The sequence below is a fragment of the Bufo gargarizans genome, chromosome 2 (genome assembly GCF_014858855.1).
Source record: "Bufo gargarizans isolate SCDJY-AF-19 chromosome 2, ASM1485885v1, whole genome shotgun sequence".
In the NCBI taxonomy this organism is placed as follows: Eukaryota; Metazoa; Chordata; class Amphibia; order Anura; family Bufonidae; genus Bufo; species Bufo gargarizans.
Window position 1 is genome coordinate 58848489 of NC_058081.1, and position 20604 is coordinate 58869092.

The window sequence follows — 20604 nt, forward strand, 5'->3', positions numbered from 1 at the left end:
TCAGCCTCCTTCTATATAATGTCTCTGTTTACACCTTTCAGCTTTGACCTCATACAGATTTCCAGTAATTGTGTGACCAATCATGCAATCATAGGACTTTAGCAGGATGCAGTAGTGGTCATGACCATTTATTTTTTTATTTTTTTAAAAGGGGGGGGGGGGGGTCCCAGATAAAAACCACATTCTCCATTTCCATAAATCCAAGACTCATTGTCACTTAGATTAATGGACAGTATAACGTAACACCATGTGAAAGGCAGACAGAAGGTCTTTGTTTCGGGAAGTGTAGGCTGCTTTGAGCTGATATCGGGAAGTTCTGTTATATGTCCTCTGATAATTTTCAGTAAAAGCTGCTTCCAGACCCCACATATACAAGACTCTAAATTACGATGAGTCTCACAGCTGGAAGAATGCCTCACCCAGGCCCTAGTTCAAGGGATGAGATAGGAAAGATATAGTAGTTGCTGGATAAGAGGATCAAAGCTAGCATGTAGCTATGGAAGGTTACAAACAGTCCTAGCTTCTAGAGTGGGATCTGGAAAATATAAAGCAATCCATGCAAGATGAGGAGATATGGTAAACAGAGGATTGTGGCGGAGACCTCTCCATCTCTATACTGATTTTATAAACTTTTGAACTGTGTAATATTTTAATTATGGGTTAGTCTTCTCCTGACCCTTTCTTACTTAACTTGTGTGTGTCCTCCTTACAGATTGAAAACCATCTTCTTGGCCACCGAGCAATGGCAATCTTATTAATCTTCCTCCTTGGTGAGGTTGTATCATCTACTAAAGAGGTAAGAAGATTGATCAAGTTATGCTCCAGAAGATTGCTACACAAGATAATGTTGGATATATTCCTTAACCTACATTCTATTGTTGAGGGATATTGACTACCCATGGTCCAACATTCTAGATTTATGATTTATATATAGTTCAGGGCATAAAAAACATAGAGCCAGGTTATGTGGATGGTATTGCAAAGAGGCTTACCAATGGTTGTCTCCACCCCCCTTGCTAGAAGGTGAGAACGTTTTTGTGGGACTCCTCTCTCCAATTGCTAGAAAAAAAAAAAAAAAAGGAATGGAGATTTGATGTTTAAAGTGAGAAACAAACACCAAGCTCTTCTGTCACCATAATAGAGGTACTATTTTGATATTATCTATTGAACACCCTCTTTTCTATGGACACAACTGAGTGAACTTGGGTTTATAAGTATTGATGGAACAGTTTGTTAAATTCTTGATATTCAGAGGGATTGTCTCATGGCAGCAACCCCTGTCCATATGCCCTAGTACATGGGACATATGGTTGTCAGAGAGAAGGTACTTTGCTCAGGACTCTCTAAAATTTAACTGAAATTTAATGTGGATAAGTGCAAGATAATGCACCTGGGGCGTAAAAACCCAAGGGCAGAATATAGAATATTTGACACAGTCCTGACCGCAGTATCTGAGGAAAGGGATTTAGGAGTAATTATGTCAGAAGACTTAAAGGTGGGAAGACAATGTAATAGAGCAGCACGAAATGCTAGCAGAATGCTTGGATGTATAGGGAGAGGTATAAGCAGTAGAAAGAGTGAAGTGCTTATGCCGCTCTACAGAACACTGGTGAGACCTCACTTGGAGTATTGTGCGCAGTACTGGAGGCCATATCTCCAGAAGGATATAGATACTCTAGAGAGAGTTCAGAGAAGAGCTACTAAACTAGTACATGGATTGCAGGATAAAACTTACCAGGAAAGGTTAAAGGACCTTAATATGTATAGCTTGGAAGAAAGACGAGACAGAGGGGATATGATAGAAACTTTTAAATACATAAAGGGAATCAACTCGGTAAAGGAGGAGAGCATTTTTAAAAGAAGAAAAACTGCTACAAGAGGACACAGTTTTAAATTAGAGGGGCAAAGTTTTAAAAGTAATATAAGGAAGTATTACTTTACTGAGAGAGTAGTGGATACATGGAATAGCCTTCCTGCAGAAGTGGTAGCTGCAAATACAGTGAAGGAGTTTAAGCATGCATGGGATAGGCATAAGGCTATCCTTCATATAAGATAGGACCAGGGACTATTCATAGAATTCAGATATATTGGGCAGACTAGATGGGCCAAATGGTTCTTATCTGCCGACACATTCTATGTTTCTATGTTTCTAAAACACAATTGAGAGGCTCTGGTAGATTTTAGTTGTCCTTGTTTTACTTGGATGACCATTGATCTGGATGCCTACCTAACACCTCTACTATTTCTTTCCTAGATCCTTCATCATCGAGAGAAGAGAGGAACAAGGACATATAAATGTGATTATTGACTATTTTTGTTCTTGGGTGGGTGGGGTCATTAGTACTGTAGTGAAATGAGATACTGGGGTAGATGCTGTTGGGTTGCGTACATGGTAGTCTATTAGCAACGCAGGATTTACAGTATGAGGGTATGAGATATAAGGTAGCTTCATGTCTGGACTATTCTCAAACCTAAAATTTGGTGTCCCTGAAGTAAATGTCAAGAGACCATTGCACTGGGCTGCTTACACTTGGGTCTAGGAAGCTCAGATATGGAAAGTTAGTTGGTGGAGCCCTCATATCTCAGCTTCCTGGATCCCTGTCATAGGTAAAGAGAACTATTGGGGCTACCTTCTGTTTCCATAACTCCCATAGAAGGTGAATGCAGACAGCCATGCTCTTGTGTGGCCACCACTCCATTCATTCTTCACCTGGACTGAAGCAGTTGGCAGCCACCTCATCAGGTGGGCAAATCGGGAGTCAGGAGACCAAATTCTCCACATAAGAACCTGCATCTAGGGGTTGGCCCATTACACACATTGGTGATAAATCGCTAGGATATGCCACCAACGTCAGATATGTGCTGGTCTCTCACCTATCTCTAAAACAAGGGCGTTCAAACTGAAGGCGGGTACACCACGCAATCAAAGTCACCCTCCATTTACTTCTGTCGGAGTGCAAAAATACCAGAGAGTTGGCTCGGCTATTTCCGGAACTCTTACATAGGCGAATGGAGAGGTGGCCGTACTTGCGCAGTGCGCCGTCTCTATTCATTTCTATGGAAGTTCCAAAAAAAAACAAATGCGCTCGCTCGGTTCTTTTCGGAAATCTCGCCTAGAAGAAAATGGAGAGCACGCCACACATGCATGGTGCTCTCTCCTTTGCTTCTAGAGATAAGTGCAAGTCCCAGAGGTGGGACCCGCACCTATCTGACATTGGTGGCATATCCTAGCGATATGTCACCAATGTGTGAGATGGGCCAACCCCTTTTGAAGTCTCAAGGGCTCTCCAGATCTAATTGGTTGCTTTTCAAAAATCCTTAAAATTGCCCTAAAAACTCAGGGACGAGACTGCGACAAACTTCTGCATTCATACAAAATCAGGTGTCACGGATGAAAAAATATAAATGGTTAAGTAGCACAGTGGACCTTATGAGCTCCAGCACCAGTAAGCCCAGTTCCAACCAATTTAGTGAAGGTGTTTTGGGGGAAGCAGAAACTTCTACAAGAATGGCTTCCTTTATGAGCTGGGGTGATCTGATAACAGAGCGAGGCAGATAAAGTTAATTTTGTTAATTTTTCCTCATTTTACAGCTTTGTGTATGGAAAGACCCTCAGGAAAAATCTACACAGGTGGAGACACCTGGCTGCGGCGTGCTGGACGGCGGGTGGAGTTCTGTCGCTGTGAGGAGGGGCGGAGCAGGTGCCACAGTGTGCCATTCATGGGTGAGTTAAATCCAACCTGAAAATGGCAGAAGTACCTAAACACAGGTTCAGATCTGATCTTGACAACATCCGCATGGTGTTTCCATGTTGGAGAATACCCTTAAAGGGTTTTCAGGTACTTTAATATAGATGGCTTATCCCCAGGATAGACCATCAATATCTGATAGGCAGGGGTCTGACCCCCACATCGCGCCAATCAGCTGGTGTGCAGTAGTACCAGACCCAACAGCGGAAAGTGCTAGTTACTGCAGTAATGCTTCCATTCACTTCAACACAGCTGAGCTGCAATACCAGAAACAACCTGGGGACAGTTGTGGTGCTGTTTCTGGAAGAAAGTAGCCATGTTTTCCTAATCTTGTACAACCCCTTTATGTAGCTTTAGCTACTTGTTCACTTATACCATGTAACTTCTGAATATTAGGGAGAAAGGAGATGGAGGTGGGAGATGGGCTTGGGATGGACAATAAAATTAATATTAATTTTGTTTTCCACAGAATGTTCGGAGACCAAGTGTTACAATGGAGGACGCTGTCTACAGGCTCTTTACTCCCCGAATTACCTGTGTAATTGTCTCAGTGGATTTACTGGAGAGCACTGTGAAATAGGTATGAGCATGGGGCCCGTGGAGGATGCATGCACCATAGAGGCAGGCCATGCAGCTGCTATGGGGCCCGTGGAGGATGTATGCACCATAGAGACAGGCAATGCAGCTGCTATGGGGCCTGTGGAGAATGTATGCACCATAGAGGCAGGCCATGCAGCTGCTATGGGGCCCGTGGAGGATGCATGCACCATAGAGGCAGGCCATGCAGCTGCTATGGGGCCCGTGGAGGATGTATGCACCACAGAGACAGGCCATGCAGCTGCTATGGGGCCTGTGGAGAATGTATGCACCATAGAGACAGGCCATGCAGCTGCTATGGGGCCCGTGGAGAATGTATGCACCATAGAGGCAGGCCATGCAGCTGCTATGGGGCCCGTGGAGGATGCATGCACCATAGAGGCAGGCCATGCAGCTGCTATGGGGCCTGTGGAGGATGTATGCACCACAGAGGCAGGCCATGCAGCTGCTATGGGGCCCGTGGAGGATGCATGCACCACAGAGGCAGGCCATGCAGCTGCTATGGGGCCCGTGGAGGATGCATGCACCACAGAGGCAGGCCATGCCGCTGCTATGGGGCCCGTGGAGGATGCATGCACCATAGAGGCAGGCCATGCAGCTGCTATGGGGCCCGTGGAGGATGTATGCACCTCAGAGGCAGGCCATGCAGCTGCTATGGGGCCCGTGGAGGATGTATGCACCCCAGAGGCAGGCCATGCAGCTGCTATGGGGCCCGTGGAGGATGTATGCACCATAGAGACAGGCCATGCAGCTGCTATGGGGCCCGTGGAGAATGTATGCACCATAGAGACAGGCCATGCAGCTGCTATGGGGCCCGTGGAGGATGCATGCACCCCAGAGGCAGGCCATGCAGCTGCTATGGGGCCCGTGGAGGATGTATGCACCACAGAGGCAGGCCATGCAGCTGCTATGGGGCCCGTGGAGGATGCATGCACCATAGAGACAGGCCATGCAGCTGCTATGGGGCCCGTGGAGGATGCATGCACCACAGAGACAGGCCATGCAGCTGCTATGGGGCCCGTGGAGGATGCATGCACCACAGAGGCAGGCCATGCAGCTGCTATGGGGCCCGTGGAGGATGCATGCACCATAGAGACAGGCCATGCAGCTGCTATGGGGCCCGTGGAGGATGTATGCACCACAGAGGCAGGCCATGCAGCTGCTATGGGGCCCGTGGAGGATGTATGCACCACAGAGGCAGGCCATGCAGCTGCTATGGGGCCCATGGAGGATGTATGCACCACAGAGGCAGGCCATGCAGCTGCTATGGGGCCCGTGGAGGATGTATGCACCACAGAGGCAGGCCATGCAGCTGCTATGGGGCCCGTGGAGGATGTATGCACCATAGAGGCAGGCCATGCAGCTGCTATGGGGCCCGTGGAGGATGTATGCACCACAGAGGCAGGCCATGCAGCTGCTATGGGGCCCGTGGGGGATGTATGCACCACAGAGGCAGGCCATGCAGCTGCTATGGGGCCCGTGGAGGATGTATGCACCATAGAGGCAGGCCATGCAGCTGCTATGTGTGATCTGTGTGCTGTCCGCATCCGTATGTCTGTTACGCAAATTATAGAACATGTCATATTCTGGTCTACAAAATGCGATCCACAGAACCATTTAGGTCAATGGGAGGTCCACAAAAAATTGCAGATAGCACATGTGCAGTATCCATTTTTTGCGGACCACAAAACGGATGATTGCGGTTGGGACAATGGGGTGGTGGGAGGGATCAAATACCTAACCAGGGGGTTAAAAGTACATAATAAGGGGTCTCCCCTCGTCCCCTGATTTTGTCCTGTGATGTTCAGTATCTGATTAACTCTTTGCAGATACTTTGGCCTCCTGTTACGAGGGCTCAGGACAGTTCTTCCGAGGAAACTACAGTCGGACTAACAGCGGACTGGTCTGTTTGAACTGGAAGTCTGAGGCACTTAGTCAGAAGCCGTACAATGGTCAGCACAAGGACGCACAAGAACTCGGCCTGGGAAACCACAACTATTGCAGGTACTACAGCATGATTTGTGTGTATACTGCCCCCTACTGGTAGGAATATGTTGGCAGAGAATATGTTCACTTGCAGTCTTTTGCTGGAACCATGGTGTCGGTGATATCTTCAAGTTACTTTTTAAAGGGATTTTCACGAATATAAAGAACATACAGTAAATATTTTCATCACCCTTAGAGGGGTTGTACGAAATTACAAAGAAGGCTGCTTTCTTCAAGAAACAGCACCTCTCTTGTCCCTAGGCTGTGTATGGTATTACAGCTCAGTTCAATTGACTTGAATGGGGATTAAGCTGCAATACCAGACACAGCCTGTGGATAAGAGAGGCGCTGTTTGTGTAAGAACTCAAAGATGTTTTAATAATCTCACACAACAACCTGAGCAATGAACTGGTACATTCACTTATTGAAGGGTTTTCCTCCCGACACTACAGTTTTCTCCCACTGTCTTTACACTTGGGTTCATTTTCAGGACATTTCATTGTAAACTCCTGTGTTATAATTAGTAAATTCATTTGTTTTGTTGTTCAGACCTTCAGAATATTTCTGCACTTGAAGGGAACTTTAAAGGATCATTTATTCCCTACAATGTATCAGTCTGGAGGTCAGGGTGAGATGATTGCCTGCACTGATACAACTGTAGCAAACGCTCTGTTGTGAGAATTATTAGGTCTGTAGAGGCTTTAAACTTCTGGATATAAAACAAGTCACTGCCAGCAAGCAGAGATCTTGTAAAATAGTAAGGGATTTAAACCTAAAGTATACTAGAAAGTTGCAGAACTTGTCAATACTCGATGATTGAAATTGACATAAGCCAGAAAACTGCTTTAACCCTTTCATGCCCCCTGAAGTAACTTTACGGCAGTGGCTCGCGAGGGGTATATGGAGTGGGCTCATCAGCTGATCCTACTCCATACGCAGAAGGTGACAGCTGTGTAATACAGGTGACACCCTGATGCTGTATTACACAGATCCTGGTCGTTTTACCCTTCAGATCCCATGTTCAATATCGAATGTGATATCTGTACAGTTAGGGCTCATGCACACGACCGTATGTATTTTGCGGTCCGCCCCTAATAGGACAGTACTATACTTGTTTGTGATGTGGACAATAATAGGACATGTTCTATTTTTTTGCGGAACAGAAATATGGAAACGGAATGCACATGGAGTAACTTCCGTTTTTTTTGCAGAACTATTGAAATGAATGGTTCCTCATACTGTCCGTACAAAAAAAACGGAACGGACACAGAAAGAAAATACGTTTGTGTGCATGAACCCTTAGATAGAGGGAGAGGGCTCCCTCTGTACTCTGATCTCCCCAGGGGCAAAGTCATGGAGTTTGAATTGGTTGTTATGGCAGCCTGAGATCTTGTGAAGCCTCCCAGGCCTACCATAACCCTGGGTTCACACCTGAGCGTTCTGAAAGGAGCGCTCTGTATGGGCGATTGTACCGGCGTTTACAATCGCGCATACAGAGACAAGCGAACGCCCATTGTCGCGCGTGCCCGAAAGTCTATGTACGGGAACGCGCGACAAAACGCCCCAAAGAAGCTCAAGAACTTTTTTGAGCGTAGGGCGTTTTTCAGCGCGTTCAAACACGCTGTAAAACGCTCAAGTGTGAACCAGGGCCATAGGGAAGCATTGGTTTTCATGTGTTGAGCGTTTTACAGCGCGTTTGAACGTGCTGTAAAACGCTCAGGTTTGAACCCAGTGTCAGAACCTGCCTGTTAAGCCCTGCCTGGGGCAATGCTTAATAGGAAGCCAGTAAAAATCCAATTGATTGCAATAATAATATTGCAATCTATGGATTTTGCGTTTTTTTTTTCCCACCATTAATTTCACCGTATGTGGAATTTTTTCCCCCCATTTTTCAATACATGATATACATTGTGCCTTTAAAAATTACAAATTGTCCTGCAAAAAGCAAGCCCCCATCCCATGATACAAAAACAAAAAAATGTTGGCTCTTTGGCTCTTGGAAAGTAACCCCCCTTCATGAAATAACAGCTCTGGAGCATCTTTTAATTAACTGGGCTGCTCCCCTGTTATTCCTACTAGAAATCTATAAATAATTTGACCTACACAGTCAGCCCTGATTGGACAGTATCTGACTCCGCAAGTCTATACCCTCAACTGCTAACACCCAGTTGTCAATTAATTCTAGGCTGTAGTTATATCTGGCTATAAAAGTGTTTTCAGTAGCCGTGTAGCAGGAAGAATTGAGGAAAAGACCAACAATACCAGTGTGAATTAGTGAGAAGTATTTATTGCCACTCTCTGGCACCAGTACGGGTCACGTTCCTGGCACAGTTGGCGAGCCCGGCAGGAGTAGTAGAATGAGGAGGTTTTGAGGCAGGTAATCATTTTGGTGAATGTCCAGCTATTAGATATTTATGGAATCATAAAACTGATGAACTGGAAGCGGCTGCGGCACCTAGATTAAAGTGATTTATTATTTTACAGGAATCCGGATGGCGATAAAATTCCCTGGTGTTATATATTTAAGAATGGGAAGTACAACTGGGATTACTGCAGTGTGCCAGCCTGCCGAGCAAGTGAGTGCCAGCCCAGCCTGGAGAGCGTCCATTGTCGTAGCACAGGAGGAGCTGCCAGGAAGCTGCTCGTAGTATTACAATAGCATTTCCAGCAATTCTGGATATAAATTACACGTAGTGACGGAATTATTACTAGCATCTAATTACTGCATACGCCTTTACTACAAGTCTGCCCGGGTATACAGGGATAAGCTCCTGGGTCCTAATGCAGAATCTGTGACATGTCTTCTCGTGTGGCACCAGGGCCCGGTGCACCCTCTATACCAGGGATGTTGCAGAACTACAACTCCCAGCATGCCCTAATGGCTGTAGGCTGTCCTGGCATGCTTAGAGTTGTAGTTTGGAAACAGCTAGAGGGCCCCTGCTCTACACCTATACCCCTGGGGATACATCCCCATTCCTGTATTTGGTGCCTAATGAGGCAGACTTGCTTATCAGGGCTCAGGAAAGCTGGGTATAACTAAGAAATGGTTGAAAACCTTAGAAAACATTAGGGAACATAATTTGTTGGTGATATTTTTATTTTAAAGGGACACTTTTGGGAAATCGGATACCCTGTGTTATGCTTTGTGGACTTGAAGAGGACCCCTACCCTCTCCTGACAGGTCTGTTTTAGTCACTACTTGCATCCCCCATGTAATAACAATCCTGGAGCTTCTGTTCTTATGACTCTGTGTTGTGTCATTCCTCTATTATTCCTGCTAGAAGTTTACAAATAATATGCCGGCAGTCTGCAGTAAAGGTACCGCTGGGTGTTACCAGTATCGGGTGTATCTGTCTCTGCCCAATCAGTGTTGCTGATGTCAGACTGTGCAGGGACACCCCCCCAGTTGGTAACACCTATCTGCTGGCACATCCTGCATACACTTCTAGTAGGAATGGCACAACATAGAGCCATAAGAATAGATGCTCCAGAACTGTTATTTAGATGGGGAATGGAAGTAGTTACTAAAACGATGTCAGGAGAGGGGACAGCTCCTATTTAAAGGGACGGTGAATGACACAGGGATTATACCTGTATCTTTCCTCCAAAGGTTCTGCAAATAGTGGATACATTTTATTTATGTCTATATGATGCCATGGATCAAAGGAAAGGAGGAGATTAAAGGGGTTCTCCAGGCTTTAATATCAGATCGGAGGGGGTCCGACACCTGGCACCCCCGCTGATCAGCTGTATGAAGAGACAGCGCGCGCAGTGTTCACGTGCCGTGTCCTTTCTCTCTTCCTTTCCGCTGCTGCTTTGCCATAGACATAAGGCGGAGAGCAGGAAGAGACACGGGAGACGGCACGTGTGCACTGCGGACGCCATCTATTCATACAGTTGATTGGCGGGGGTGCCGGGTGTCATACCCTGCCAATCTGATATTGATGACCTATCCTATCGGAGCACTTGTCTCCACCGATTAGCTGTTTTGTGCAGCCACTATAACCGGATGGAGCCAGAAACAGAAGGCGCTGTCCCCTGTGTTGGCGGTGCTGGGGTACGGCAGCTCAGCTGAAAGTGGATTCAAGTGAATGGAAGCTGAGTTGCAGTAGGCTGGTACTGGAAACTACACGGTGGAGGGAGCCTTCTTCTTCCAGCTCTGTTCACGGTAGGCTGCCCAAAACGGCAGATTGGTGGGGGTTCCAGGTGTGTGACCCCACAGATATGGTATTAAACAGATTATCCGGGGAAAGATATTGATGACCTGTCCTCAGAATAGGTCATAAATATCAGATCGGTGGGGGCAATGGCCTCTTCCTACGCCAGTGACATCGCTGTACATCGGTCACGTGGCCTATTTGTAGCTCAGCTCTATTCAAGTCAATGGGCCTGAGCTGCAATACCAAGCACTGCCACTATCTGATGTATGGCGCTGTGCTTGGAAAGCTGTCGAGAGCCCGCAGCACTCACTGGAGCTCCTGAAACAGCTGATCGGACTCGGGCGCCAGCTGATGTGATAATAGGATAGGTCATGTCATCCTGAGTATACGTCATCATTATCTTTTTTAGGATTACCCCTTTAATGAATTATCCTGAGGATATCATTATCTAACAGTCCTGGAAAAACCCTTTAAAACTTGATGAGACAGTATACATAGAAGTCGTCTGAAGGTCACTGAATTCTTTTATTTTGACGCCACCTAGAGGTCATTAGTGGTACTTTGTTTTTCGCCTTTTGATTGTAGGTTTGTTATGAGGGACACCTACACAATATTACTGAATACATCTACACGGCATAAACTAGAAATAACTTGCAGTGTATCGCATAAGCCTTACACTGCCATGTATCACATCACATCTAGAGATGAGCGAATTTCATATTTTGAAATTCGTTCACGCTTCGTTTGGTGGTAAAAGCAGAATTGCATTATGGATTCCGTCATAATAGAAGTCTATGGGCTGCATAACGGATCCGTCCCGTTTCCGTTATGAAGGGGAGTCCTCTCCGGACGGATCCGTTATGCAGGCCGTAGACTTCTATTATGACGGAATGAATAACGGAATGCCTCTATTATAACGGAATGCCTCTAAAAGCATTCCATCATACAATTGCGTTATGGTCCTCGGTAATGGAATCCATAACGCAATTCTGCTTTTACCACCAAACGAAGCGCAAATGAATTTCATATTTCATAACCTGAAATTCGCTCATCTCTAATCACATCTTGTAAACACAATTATAAAGGCGTATTTCATTCTTTTGCTGAGTATTCATTAAAAGTCGCACAGTCGTTGATAAATTGGGGCTCATGCACACGACCGTAGGTATTTTGTGGTCCGCAAAAGACGGATCTGCAAAAAATACGGATGATGTCTGTGTGCATTCCGTATTTTGCGGAATAGAACAGCTGGCCCCTAATAGAACAGTCCTATCCTAGTCTGTAATGCGGACAATAATAGGACATATTCTATCCTTTGCGGAACAGACATACGGAAACAGAATGCACACGGAGTAACTTCATTTTTTTTTTGCAGACCCATTGGAATAAATGGTTCCACATACGGTCTGCAAAAAAAAAACTAAACTGAAAAGAAAATACGTTCGCGTGCATGAGCCCTTAAGCCTCATTCACACGTTTGTGTCTGTGCTCAAATCCGTGAGCAGGTGGTCAGTGATGCATCCGTGAAGGATCCGTGTTGGGTCTGTGTGTCAGTTTTTTGCTGTCCGTGCTGCATCCGTGTTTCACTGACACTGAGCAGCTGAATTATTTTTTTTAAAGAATCTCTTCTTAATGATCCGTGAAACACGGATGCAACACGGATGGCATCTGTGGTTCTCACGGACCCTTAGACTATAATGGGCGTGATGGATCCCTAAACATGGACAAAATAGAGCATGCATCCGTGCTAAAAAAACGGACCCACGGACCGTGCTGAAACACTAATGTGTGAATACACACATTCAAATGAATAGGGACGTGTGCTGTCCGTGGAGAACACGTGCAGCACACGTCCGTGATACACTGAGGCTTTAGACTAGGCGTATTTTTATTAGTCTGCCCTCTGGTGGTGTTTTTTAGTGAGACAGGTTCATATTCACTGAGACTGGACTAATTTATTTGAACATGAAAAATAGTCCCATCTGTGCAGAGAAAAGTCGCATGTCTCCAGGAAAGTGCGCCTTTTCATGCAAAAAAAAAACGACACCAGCCCTGGGGTGGGAAATTAAACTGTTTTTGTGACAAATTCAGGTGCAGAATAAGGCGCAACGGCATAGAGAGGTCGGAAAAAAGTCACAAAAGTTAGGAAACTTCTGAATTTTAAAAAAAAAAATCAAACTAGACGAACAAGGTGCAAAAGCTGCCAAAACAGGCGAAATTTAAGTAGTAAATGCGACTTAAAAACAGCGTTTTTTAGACTTAAAACAGGTGCAAACACTTTAATAACTGTGCAGACACATGAATGGCCGATAATTCACTATTCATTCGATCATGAGATATCCTAGATATAATAAAGATATTCCTCCTGACCAGACACGACAGACTGCTACTCCGAGCGAGGGACCACATACCAAGGATCACGGACTACCACGCTATCTGGTGCCAGCTGCTTGCGTTGGGACTCCCCCTTGCTGAAAAGAAAGCAGTTCAGTGCCTGGACAGGCAGCGCCCGCCGATTAGGACTGGGGAGCCACAATTACTGCAGGTAAGGGCAAGGCTTATATGTCATGGGATTCTCAAATGTATTGCAAGTCTACTCACCTTAAGGCCTCATGCACACGACTGTTGTGTGTTTTGCCGTCCGCAAAACACAGATGGCGTCTGTGTGCGTTCGGCAATTTGTGGAACGGCATGGACAGCCATTAATATAACTACCTATTCTTGTCCGCAAAACGCAGACAAGAATAGGACAGGTTTTATGTTTTTTGCGGAATGGAGCAACGGATGCGGACAGCGCACGGAGTGCTGTCCGCATCTTCTGCGGCCCCATTGAAATGAATGGGTCTGCATCCGAGCCTCCAAAATTGCGGCTCGGATGCGGACCAAAACAACGGCCGTGTGCTTGAGGCCTAAAGAAGAGAAAAACTCTCGGCCCTGTACAAAATGGATTTAACGGATCCTGCATTGCTTGATACTGCCCAATAATGCCAGGAATCGGTCGGACAAGGGTTTTGCTGTTGAAGTGTGTAAGGAACCTGGCCCCCATTGCTGACGAGAATGCTAGCTCTCAGTTGTACGTATAGTCATCCATTTCCAGGAGGAATAAGAGAGGGGCGGCACAATACACAGTTGTAAGAACAGGTGTACAGAGTGGTTATTTTATGGGGATACAAGCATTAGCTAAAACACATCACTTCCATTCATCTGAATGGGGATGTTTTGGGGGGGAAGCACGTGGATTTCGGCAAGCCCCAGTCAGATGAACGGAACTGATTTTCAATTGCAGAAATCTCTGCAAAAAATAAATAAAAAATGCTGCATGTGAAGGCGGCCCAACCGGTCCTGTTTAACCCCTTCTCTGCTGGTTGGATACTTTGATAAGTAATGTCATCTTATGTGCTTTGCAGGAATCCGGACAATGACGTCCGTCCTTGGTGTCATGTGATGAACGGCACTGAAGTGTCATGGCAGTTCTGCGACGTCCCCCGATGCTGTAAGTCAAACCGAATGAAAGAACTAGTCTAGGCTATTTTACCATGGGAAGGAAGGATTGGGCATGCTGAAGGTCAACATGCCCGTTCTTTGCCACTGGCAGAAGTGTCTGGCAGCCTCTTATTCACCTCTCCCTATTGGGTATAAACGGATACTTGGCTGAGCCGAGCATGCATGTGTATGGGGTAGGAAGAATAGCTTTCCGCTGAATGGCGTATGTCCAGCTCAAGTAAGTTGCTCTTCTTTTTTTTTTTGACAGCTACATGTGGAATCCGACGACCTCAGCTAAAGCCTCGATTCCGAATCGCTGGGGGTAAATCTGCACATATAACCTCTCACCCGTGGACAGCGGCCATCTTTCGCGTGTCCAGGGGCACAGAGTATTTTCGTTGTGGAGGGACACTCATAAGCCCCTGCTGGGTGGTGACGGCCGCCCATTGCTTCCATGAAGAGTGAGTATTCTTTTTATCATAAGTGATGCTTGATATACGTCCGATCTTGTTACTGACAGCGTTTATATATTTTTTTAAGGTCCTCTCCGGATCTATTACGAGTAAAACTGGGGCGGACAATGCAGATAGTACCCGGGCAGGAGGAACAAAGCTTCAGAGTGGAAAGCTTACTCATACACCCTCAGTTCGATGATTTCACCTTTGACAATGACATTGGTTAGTATACACTGAGAATACCCTTCCTTATGTCAGTGTTAAAGGGGCCGTATGCGATTAGAAAACATGGCCTTCTTTCTCCCAGAAACAGCGCCTCTCTTCTCCATTGTCCGTGTCTGGTATTGCAGTTCCACCCTATTCACTTGGGATGAGCCGCAATACCAGGCACAGCCTATTGACTAAATGTTGGTTCTTCAAATATTACCCACATCTTCAACCTCCAACAGACTGAATATGAAATCCCAAAGATTAGGGTTTACCTGAGCTCCATCTAGATGCCAGTCCTTCAAGATGAGTCCACATATATCGGGGCTCATTTACAAAGTGCTCTACACCTTTTTGAAGCATGAAAATAAAATAAAAGTTGCAAACCCCTTTTGCCTGCGCAATGCTATTTAGTCACAAGGGCGTTTTTGCGCCATGTTTGTCACTTGGGAGTGGCAGAGGAATGGCGGGGGCTAGATCCTTGCAAATTTACTAACATTTACGCCTGTTTCCAAGCTTAAATGCTGGCGAAAAACTATTCCGCAGATTTTTTCCCCCCCCAGGTTCACGGCTGATGTAAATGCGCCTAACTTATGATGGGCGCACGCCCCGTCATATGTTAGCCGAATCTTACAGCAGAGCAGGGGGGAATTTAACAACTGCGTAAAAAGCTGGTTTTAGTAAATGACCCTCATTGAGTTCATTTAAGCATGGTTGAACTAAAGGGGTACAGAGGTAGATATCGCACACAGCCCTAATGCCTGAGGAGTTCAAAAGCCCCTCGGCCACATAAGAAGATGACAGTTTTTGACTGTAAATGGCACATAGTAGGGGGGGGGCTCTGTATTTGGGGCCAGGAGCCTAAAATTAAGTCATGTGGTTAAAACTTTGTTATTCCTTTTGTTGATCCAAGGCTCTGTTTCCTGTTATGATAATTTTTCCTAGTATGCAAATTAGGCCTTTGGTGCAATAAGGGCGTTACCGTTGCTCTTGTTGCCTGGCTTTCCACTGCCTTGCTGAGGGCGGGCTGGCTGCAGAAACGAGTGGAGCTTGGGTGCAACAAAAGCAATGGTTATGCCCTCATTGCACCAAAGGCCTAATTTGCCTAGAAAAAAAAATTATCATAACTTGCACTCAGATCAACAAAAGCAAAAAAGCTTCTTAATCAGGTGAACCACAGGTGTGGCTCTATGCAAACAGTCTGATAACTAGACTCCCTGTAAAGCCTTTTCTGTGGCAGGGCTTAATAGAAACACGAGAATTTTACCATAGACTGCAATGGTAAACCATTGTAGTCTATGGTATAAGCGATCTAACAATCACATGTTCAAGTCCCCTAGGAGACTAAAAATGAATGTAAAAAAATTAAAACTTTTTTAGAAATATAAAAAAAACTAAGAAAAGGAAAAAAAAAATGCAAAACATTGAAACATAAGAAAAAGTATATACATTTGGTATAGCTGTAATCGTACTAACCAACCAAATAACATGTCCTTTTTACCGCAAAGTGACTTCTGTACATGTAAACCCGCAAAACAATGGAGGAATTGCGTATTTGTTTCCAACCTCCCAATTGTATGAAAATGGGCCCAGTCCTTGAGATTGCTTACCTTCTGTGGATGCTATATACTGTATCTCATGATGATTCTTGCCTTCACAGCTCTTCTAAAGCTCAAGTCTTCCTCTGGGTCGTGTGCTATGGAGACGGACAGCGCTCGGCCGGCATGTATGCCTGTCAATGACCAGACTCTGCCGGACTGGACAGAATGCGAAATCTCAGGATTTGGGAAACATGCACATGGTAAGAAAACCACAATAAGCAGGAAAATCTAGCGTACGACCTCTCATGTTTGAATAGACCCCTAAAGGGGGGATATAAAATTGATCCAATATGTAATTATTATATAAGCATAGAAATATAATGAATTAGTATGGAACCTGAAATAATATAATATGTCATATGGATATTGGTGATTGGGGAATAAGGATTTAGCATTTATTGCAATACCATTTTTCACCTCAGTTAGTGGAGGATATTTTCTGTAGACATCAAGACAACATCCAGAACAAGGTGTCACACAGTCAAAAGTACTGATTTTGGCCTTTTCAGTCATATTTGTGGTAACGTATTGTGCAATAAATGGTCAAATCCACCGTACTCACAATTATGGGAAACTGAGTATTAAAGTGCATCTGTCAGCAGTTTTGTACCGATGACACTGGCTGACCTGTTACATGTGCGCTCGGCAGCTGAAGACATCTGTGTTGGTCCCATGTTCATATGTGTCCACATTGCTGAGAAAAAATATGTTTTAATATATGCAAATTAGCCCGCCCAAAAGTGCGGGTGACATCACCAACAACACTACTAGGCGGAAGCCTCTGCCTAGCGGTGTCCAAATGCAAACCAAAAAAGCCCTTGCATGAAATGCTCCAATCCTCCTGTCAGAGGAGCTGAGTGGGGGAAGAAGGAGATATGTCCGGGTTCAGCTCTGAACCCAGACAACCCCTTTAAGTGCAACCACTTACCATGTATGCCACCGTGTCTTCTACAACCTTCTATGGCCGTCTTATATTTAACTCTGTTTCTTCTCCTCTCAGACTCTCCATTCCTGTCCAAGCAGCTGAAAGAAGGTCATGTCAGGCTGTATCCTGACAACCTGTGCTCCCCTGAACGACTATCTGAGCGGACGGTCACTGACAACATGTTGTGCGCCGGCGACCCAGTTAACCAGGATGATGCTTGCCAGGTGACCATTTGCATTTTCAAATGTTGAACTTACATCTGTATTTCTACTCCAAAAATGGAAGCAAATCCTATGAAGCCGGGTTCACGTCGCGTTTTAGGCCTTTGCAGGGCTTTCCATCAGGGGGTAAATGTTGGAAATCGTTATTCAGAGATGTACTGCGATGGGTAGATTGAGCTGACGGATTCATCTTTGGTCAGATGAATTTTTGAAACTCTGTTTTACCTATTAAAATAAATATACCCATCGCAGTATATGTTTGAAAACCATTTTCAGGTGTACCCTTGACTGAAAGCACTGTGGAGGACTAAAACGTAACGTGAACCCTGCCTAATGCTGGAAATCTCATCACAGTCTCCAGATTTCCCCATACAGGCCTATATAAGGGCCTAGAATGAATCTGCTATTGACACATTCCATTTGTAAGCACCTCATTTGTGGCCACAACCAAAGTTTGGATGGTTGTATATGGCGACTTGCATCCAGCTGAAAAGGACATTTGGGATCTGCTGTCAATGACATGCTTTCAGCTAATTAGCATTACAGGCAGTATTTTCAGGAGGACTAATTAGCTCCATTTGAAAAACAAGGGTCTCCTCACAATCCTTCTCCCAAATGTCCTTTTCAGCTGGATGCCAGGCATAGTATACAGAGGCCCCCAAACTCGGGTTCTGGCATCTATATAGTTAAAGCTCTTATCAGTTTAAATAAATTAAGGCATCCTATAGATGACCAGAAAGGAGGTCTCTGGTTCACTACACATTTTAAGTTGAGCAAGGGGGGCATCAAGAATGGATATATTAAAGCCCTGGAAGGTCACAGGGACATCATTCTCATCCATTAACAAGTGCAGAGAGCTGCCAGGAAAGAGTGGTCTGTGTTCTGGTGGACTGGGTCAAGCCACGAAATATATTTGGATGAGGGTCATGTAATACTATGATTCCTCTGTAGTGGTCGCTATAGAGAAGTGCATTCCCCAGCAGTATCAGCTGATCGGCAGGGATTTTGGTCACCAATTTTCAAGGGGTTGCACCGCAAAAAAGACAGTTTTTTTTTTCATTGAAGTGAGTCAAGGCTGAGCTGCAGTACCACAGACAACCTGTGGACAGGTGTGGGGCTGTTATTGGCAGAAAGCAGCCATGTTTTTCTCATCCTGTACAAGTGGAAGAGCAAAGAACAGTATTCCATAATGTCTTACAATGTAATATTTTCTTCCAGGGCGATTCCGGGGGGCCACTCGTGTGTGCTGTTGATGGCCGCATGCACCTTTTTGGTGTCATCAGCTGGGGAGATAAGTGCGGGGTAAAGGACAGGCCTGGCGTTTATACCCGAGTGACCCGCTATATAGACTGGATACGGCAAAAGACAGGCATTCAGTTGAACTGAGACCTGATGGACACTACCACCCAAACCACTAAAGACAATGCTGGACATGTCAGAGACCAAAGACCAGCCGTGGCTAACAGGGGCCACACGTGAGCTGCGTGATGGGTGTAATGGATATTTATGATATTTTATATTTAATCGTACAAAGACCAAGCACAAGCTTCAGAGCAGGTCTGGAGACTTGGATGAGAAGTATTCCGAAGGTCCGTCCCTGTCCGAGGGTTCATTCAGCTGGAATTTCAAAGGTGACACTACGTCTTGTAAGATCCGAATGGATCTACAGATACTTCTGAATGTGTTACGATGACCCAATCGTAGTTTATTTTCCATGCTGACGGACAAAATTCAGCCAACATATTCATAAAGCAAGCGGTGGAAGGATGTTACCTGGACGTGAGCTCCATACTTGGTGCAAGACAATAGAAGCCTGAAGAATACTCTGAGGAAGCAATGACAGTTCTCTGATATCCACTCTTCTGTATGGGAAAGATTTTGGGGGGGGATTTATCAAAACTGGTGTAAAGGAACTGTAATTGGCTTAGTTACCCATGTTTTTTTTTTGTGGTCGCTCATGCACATGCTTCAGTCCACGCCTAGGCGACTGATGGGGATAGCCGAGTCAGTCCCATAGACTTGAATGGAGTAGTAGTGCACATGTGTGACCACCTCTCCGTTCAAGAGTACAAGAGACCCTCAGTCTCGGGATCCCGTGGATAGGTGCTAAATCTTTTTCGTGGGCAAGCGCCTTTAAAATGAACTAAAAACTGAACTTTGCGGTACAAGCATAGGAAATGTTCTATCTTTCTGCGAAGCGGAAATCCAGACATACAGATGCGGAAAACGCACAGATCATCACAGAACATGTCTGAAAAATGCAAAACACAGATTCATTAAAGTCAATGGGTCCCCCAAAAAACTCAAAATGGACATGGTCATGTGCATGAGGCCTGACAGGCAAAGGACTTGTCCAGGATGGGAGCTTTATTGCCGAATTAGCTCTACAGCCGTCCATTGGTTTTGTCTGGTATTTCAGCTCAGCTCCACCAATGTAAATGGGACTGAGCTGCAATACCACAAACAATCTGTGGACAACCCCTGTCCTGGAAACCCCTTTAAAGAGGACCTTTAATGGTTTTGAATCACAGCAGAGAGCATCACAGCCAGGAAGAAAAAAAAAAAAGCTCACTTTCTCCCTGGCTGTGACGCTCTCTGCTGTCATTGGATCGCGGCACAGCCAGGGAGAAGGAGAAACCCTGGCGTCTCCTCCTCCCTGTACCGATGCTCAGTATTGGCATACTGAGCGAGAAAAGTGCAGGGGGGGCAGGGGGGCGTATGAGCGGTATTTTAAAAAAATCAGGCAGGGTGGCAGCATCAGCGGGGGTACCCTGCAAAAAAAGGTATTTATCTCAATTAATTCAAAACCATAAAAGGTCCTCTTTAATGTTCCCTGCTGGCCTGATATGACGCGGACACCATCAGGTAGAGGTATTAGGTTGGATATATATGTGTTAGGCTACTTTCACACTCGCGTTTGGTGCGGATCCGTCATGGATCTGCACAAACTCATCCGTTCAGATAATACAACCGTCTGCATCCATTCAGAACGGATCCGTTTGTAATTATCTGTAACATAGCCAAGAAGGATCCGTCTTGAACACTATTGAAAGTCAATAGGAGACGGATACGTTTTCTATTGTGCCAGATTGTGCCATAGAAAACGGATCCATCCCCATTGACTTACATTGTGTGTCAGAACAGATCCGTTTGGCTCAGTTTCGTCAGACGGACACCAAAACGCTGCAAGCAGCGTTTTGGTGTCCGTCTCCAGAACGGA

At 45.4% G+C, this 20604-nt stretch overlaps 1 protein-coding gene across 2 annotated transcripts in view; it reads left to right on the top strand.

The window, feature by feature from the left end:
* PLAT (plasminogen activator, tissue type) overlaps positions 1–20399 on the top strand; it is a 34710-nt gene extending 14311 nt beyond the window's left edge. For both annotated transcript variants that reach the window (XM_044278991.1, XM_044278992.1), the window contains exons 3-15: positions 713–796; positions 2255–2297; positions 3593–3724; positions 4219–4329; positions 6176–6350; positions 8817–8908; positions 12866–13037; positions 13900–13985; positions 14244–14436; positions 14516–14652; positions 16298–16438; positions 17239–17387; positions 18603–20399. In XM_044278991.1, coding sequence (XP_044134926.1) covers positions 713–796; positions 2255–2297; positions 3593–3724; positions 4219–4329; positions 6176–6350; positions 8817–8908; positions 12866–13037; positions 13900–13985; positions 14244–14436; positions 14516–14652; positions 16298–16438; positions 17239–17387; positions 18603–18770 — 1683 coding nt within the window. In that variant the 3' untranslated portion in view covers positions 18771–20399. The remainder of the gene's footprint in view (positions 1–712; positions 797–2254; positions 2298–3592; positions 3725–4218; positions 4330–6175; positions 6351–8816; positions 8909–12865; positions 13038–13899; positions 13986–14243; positions 14437–14515; positions 14653–16297; positions 16439–17238; positions 17388–18602) is intronic.
* The last annotated feature ends 205 nt before the right edge of the window (positions 20400–20604 follow it).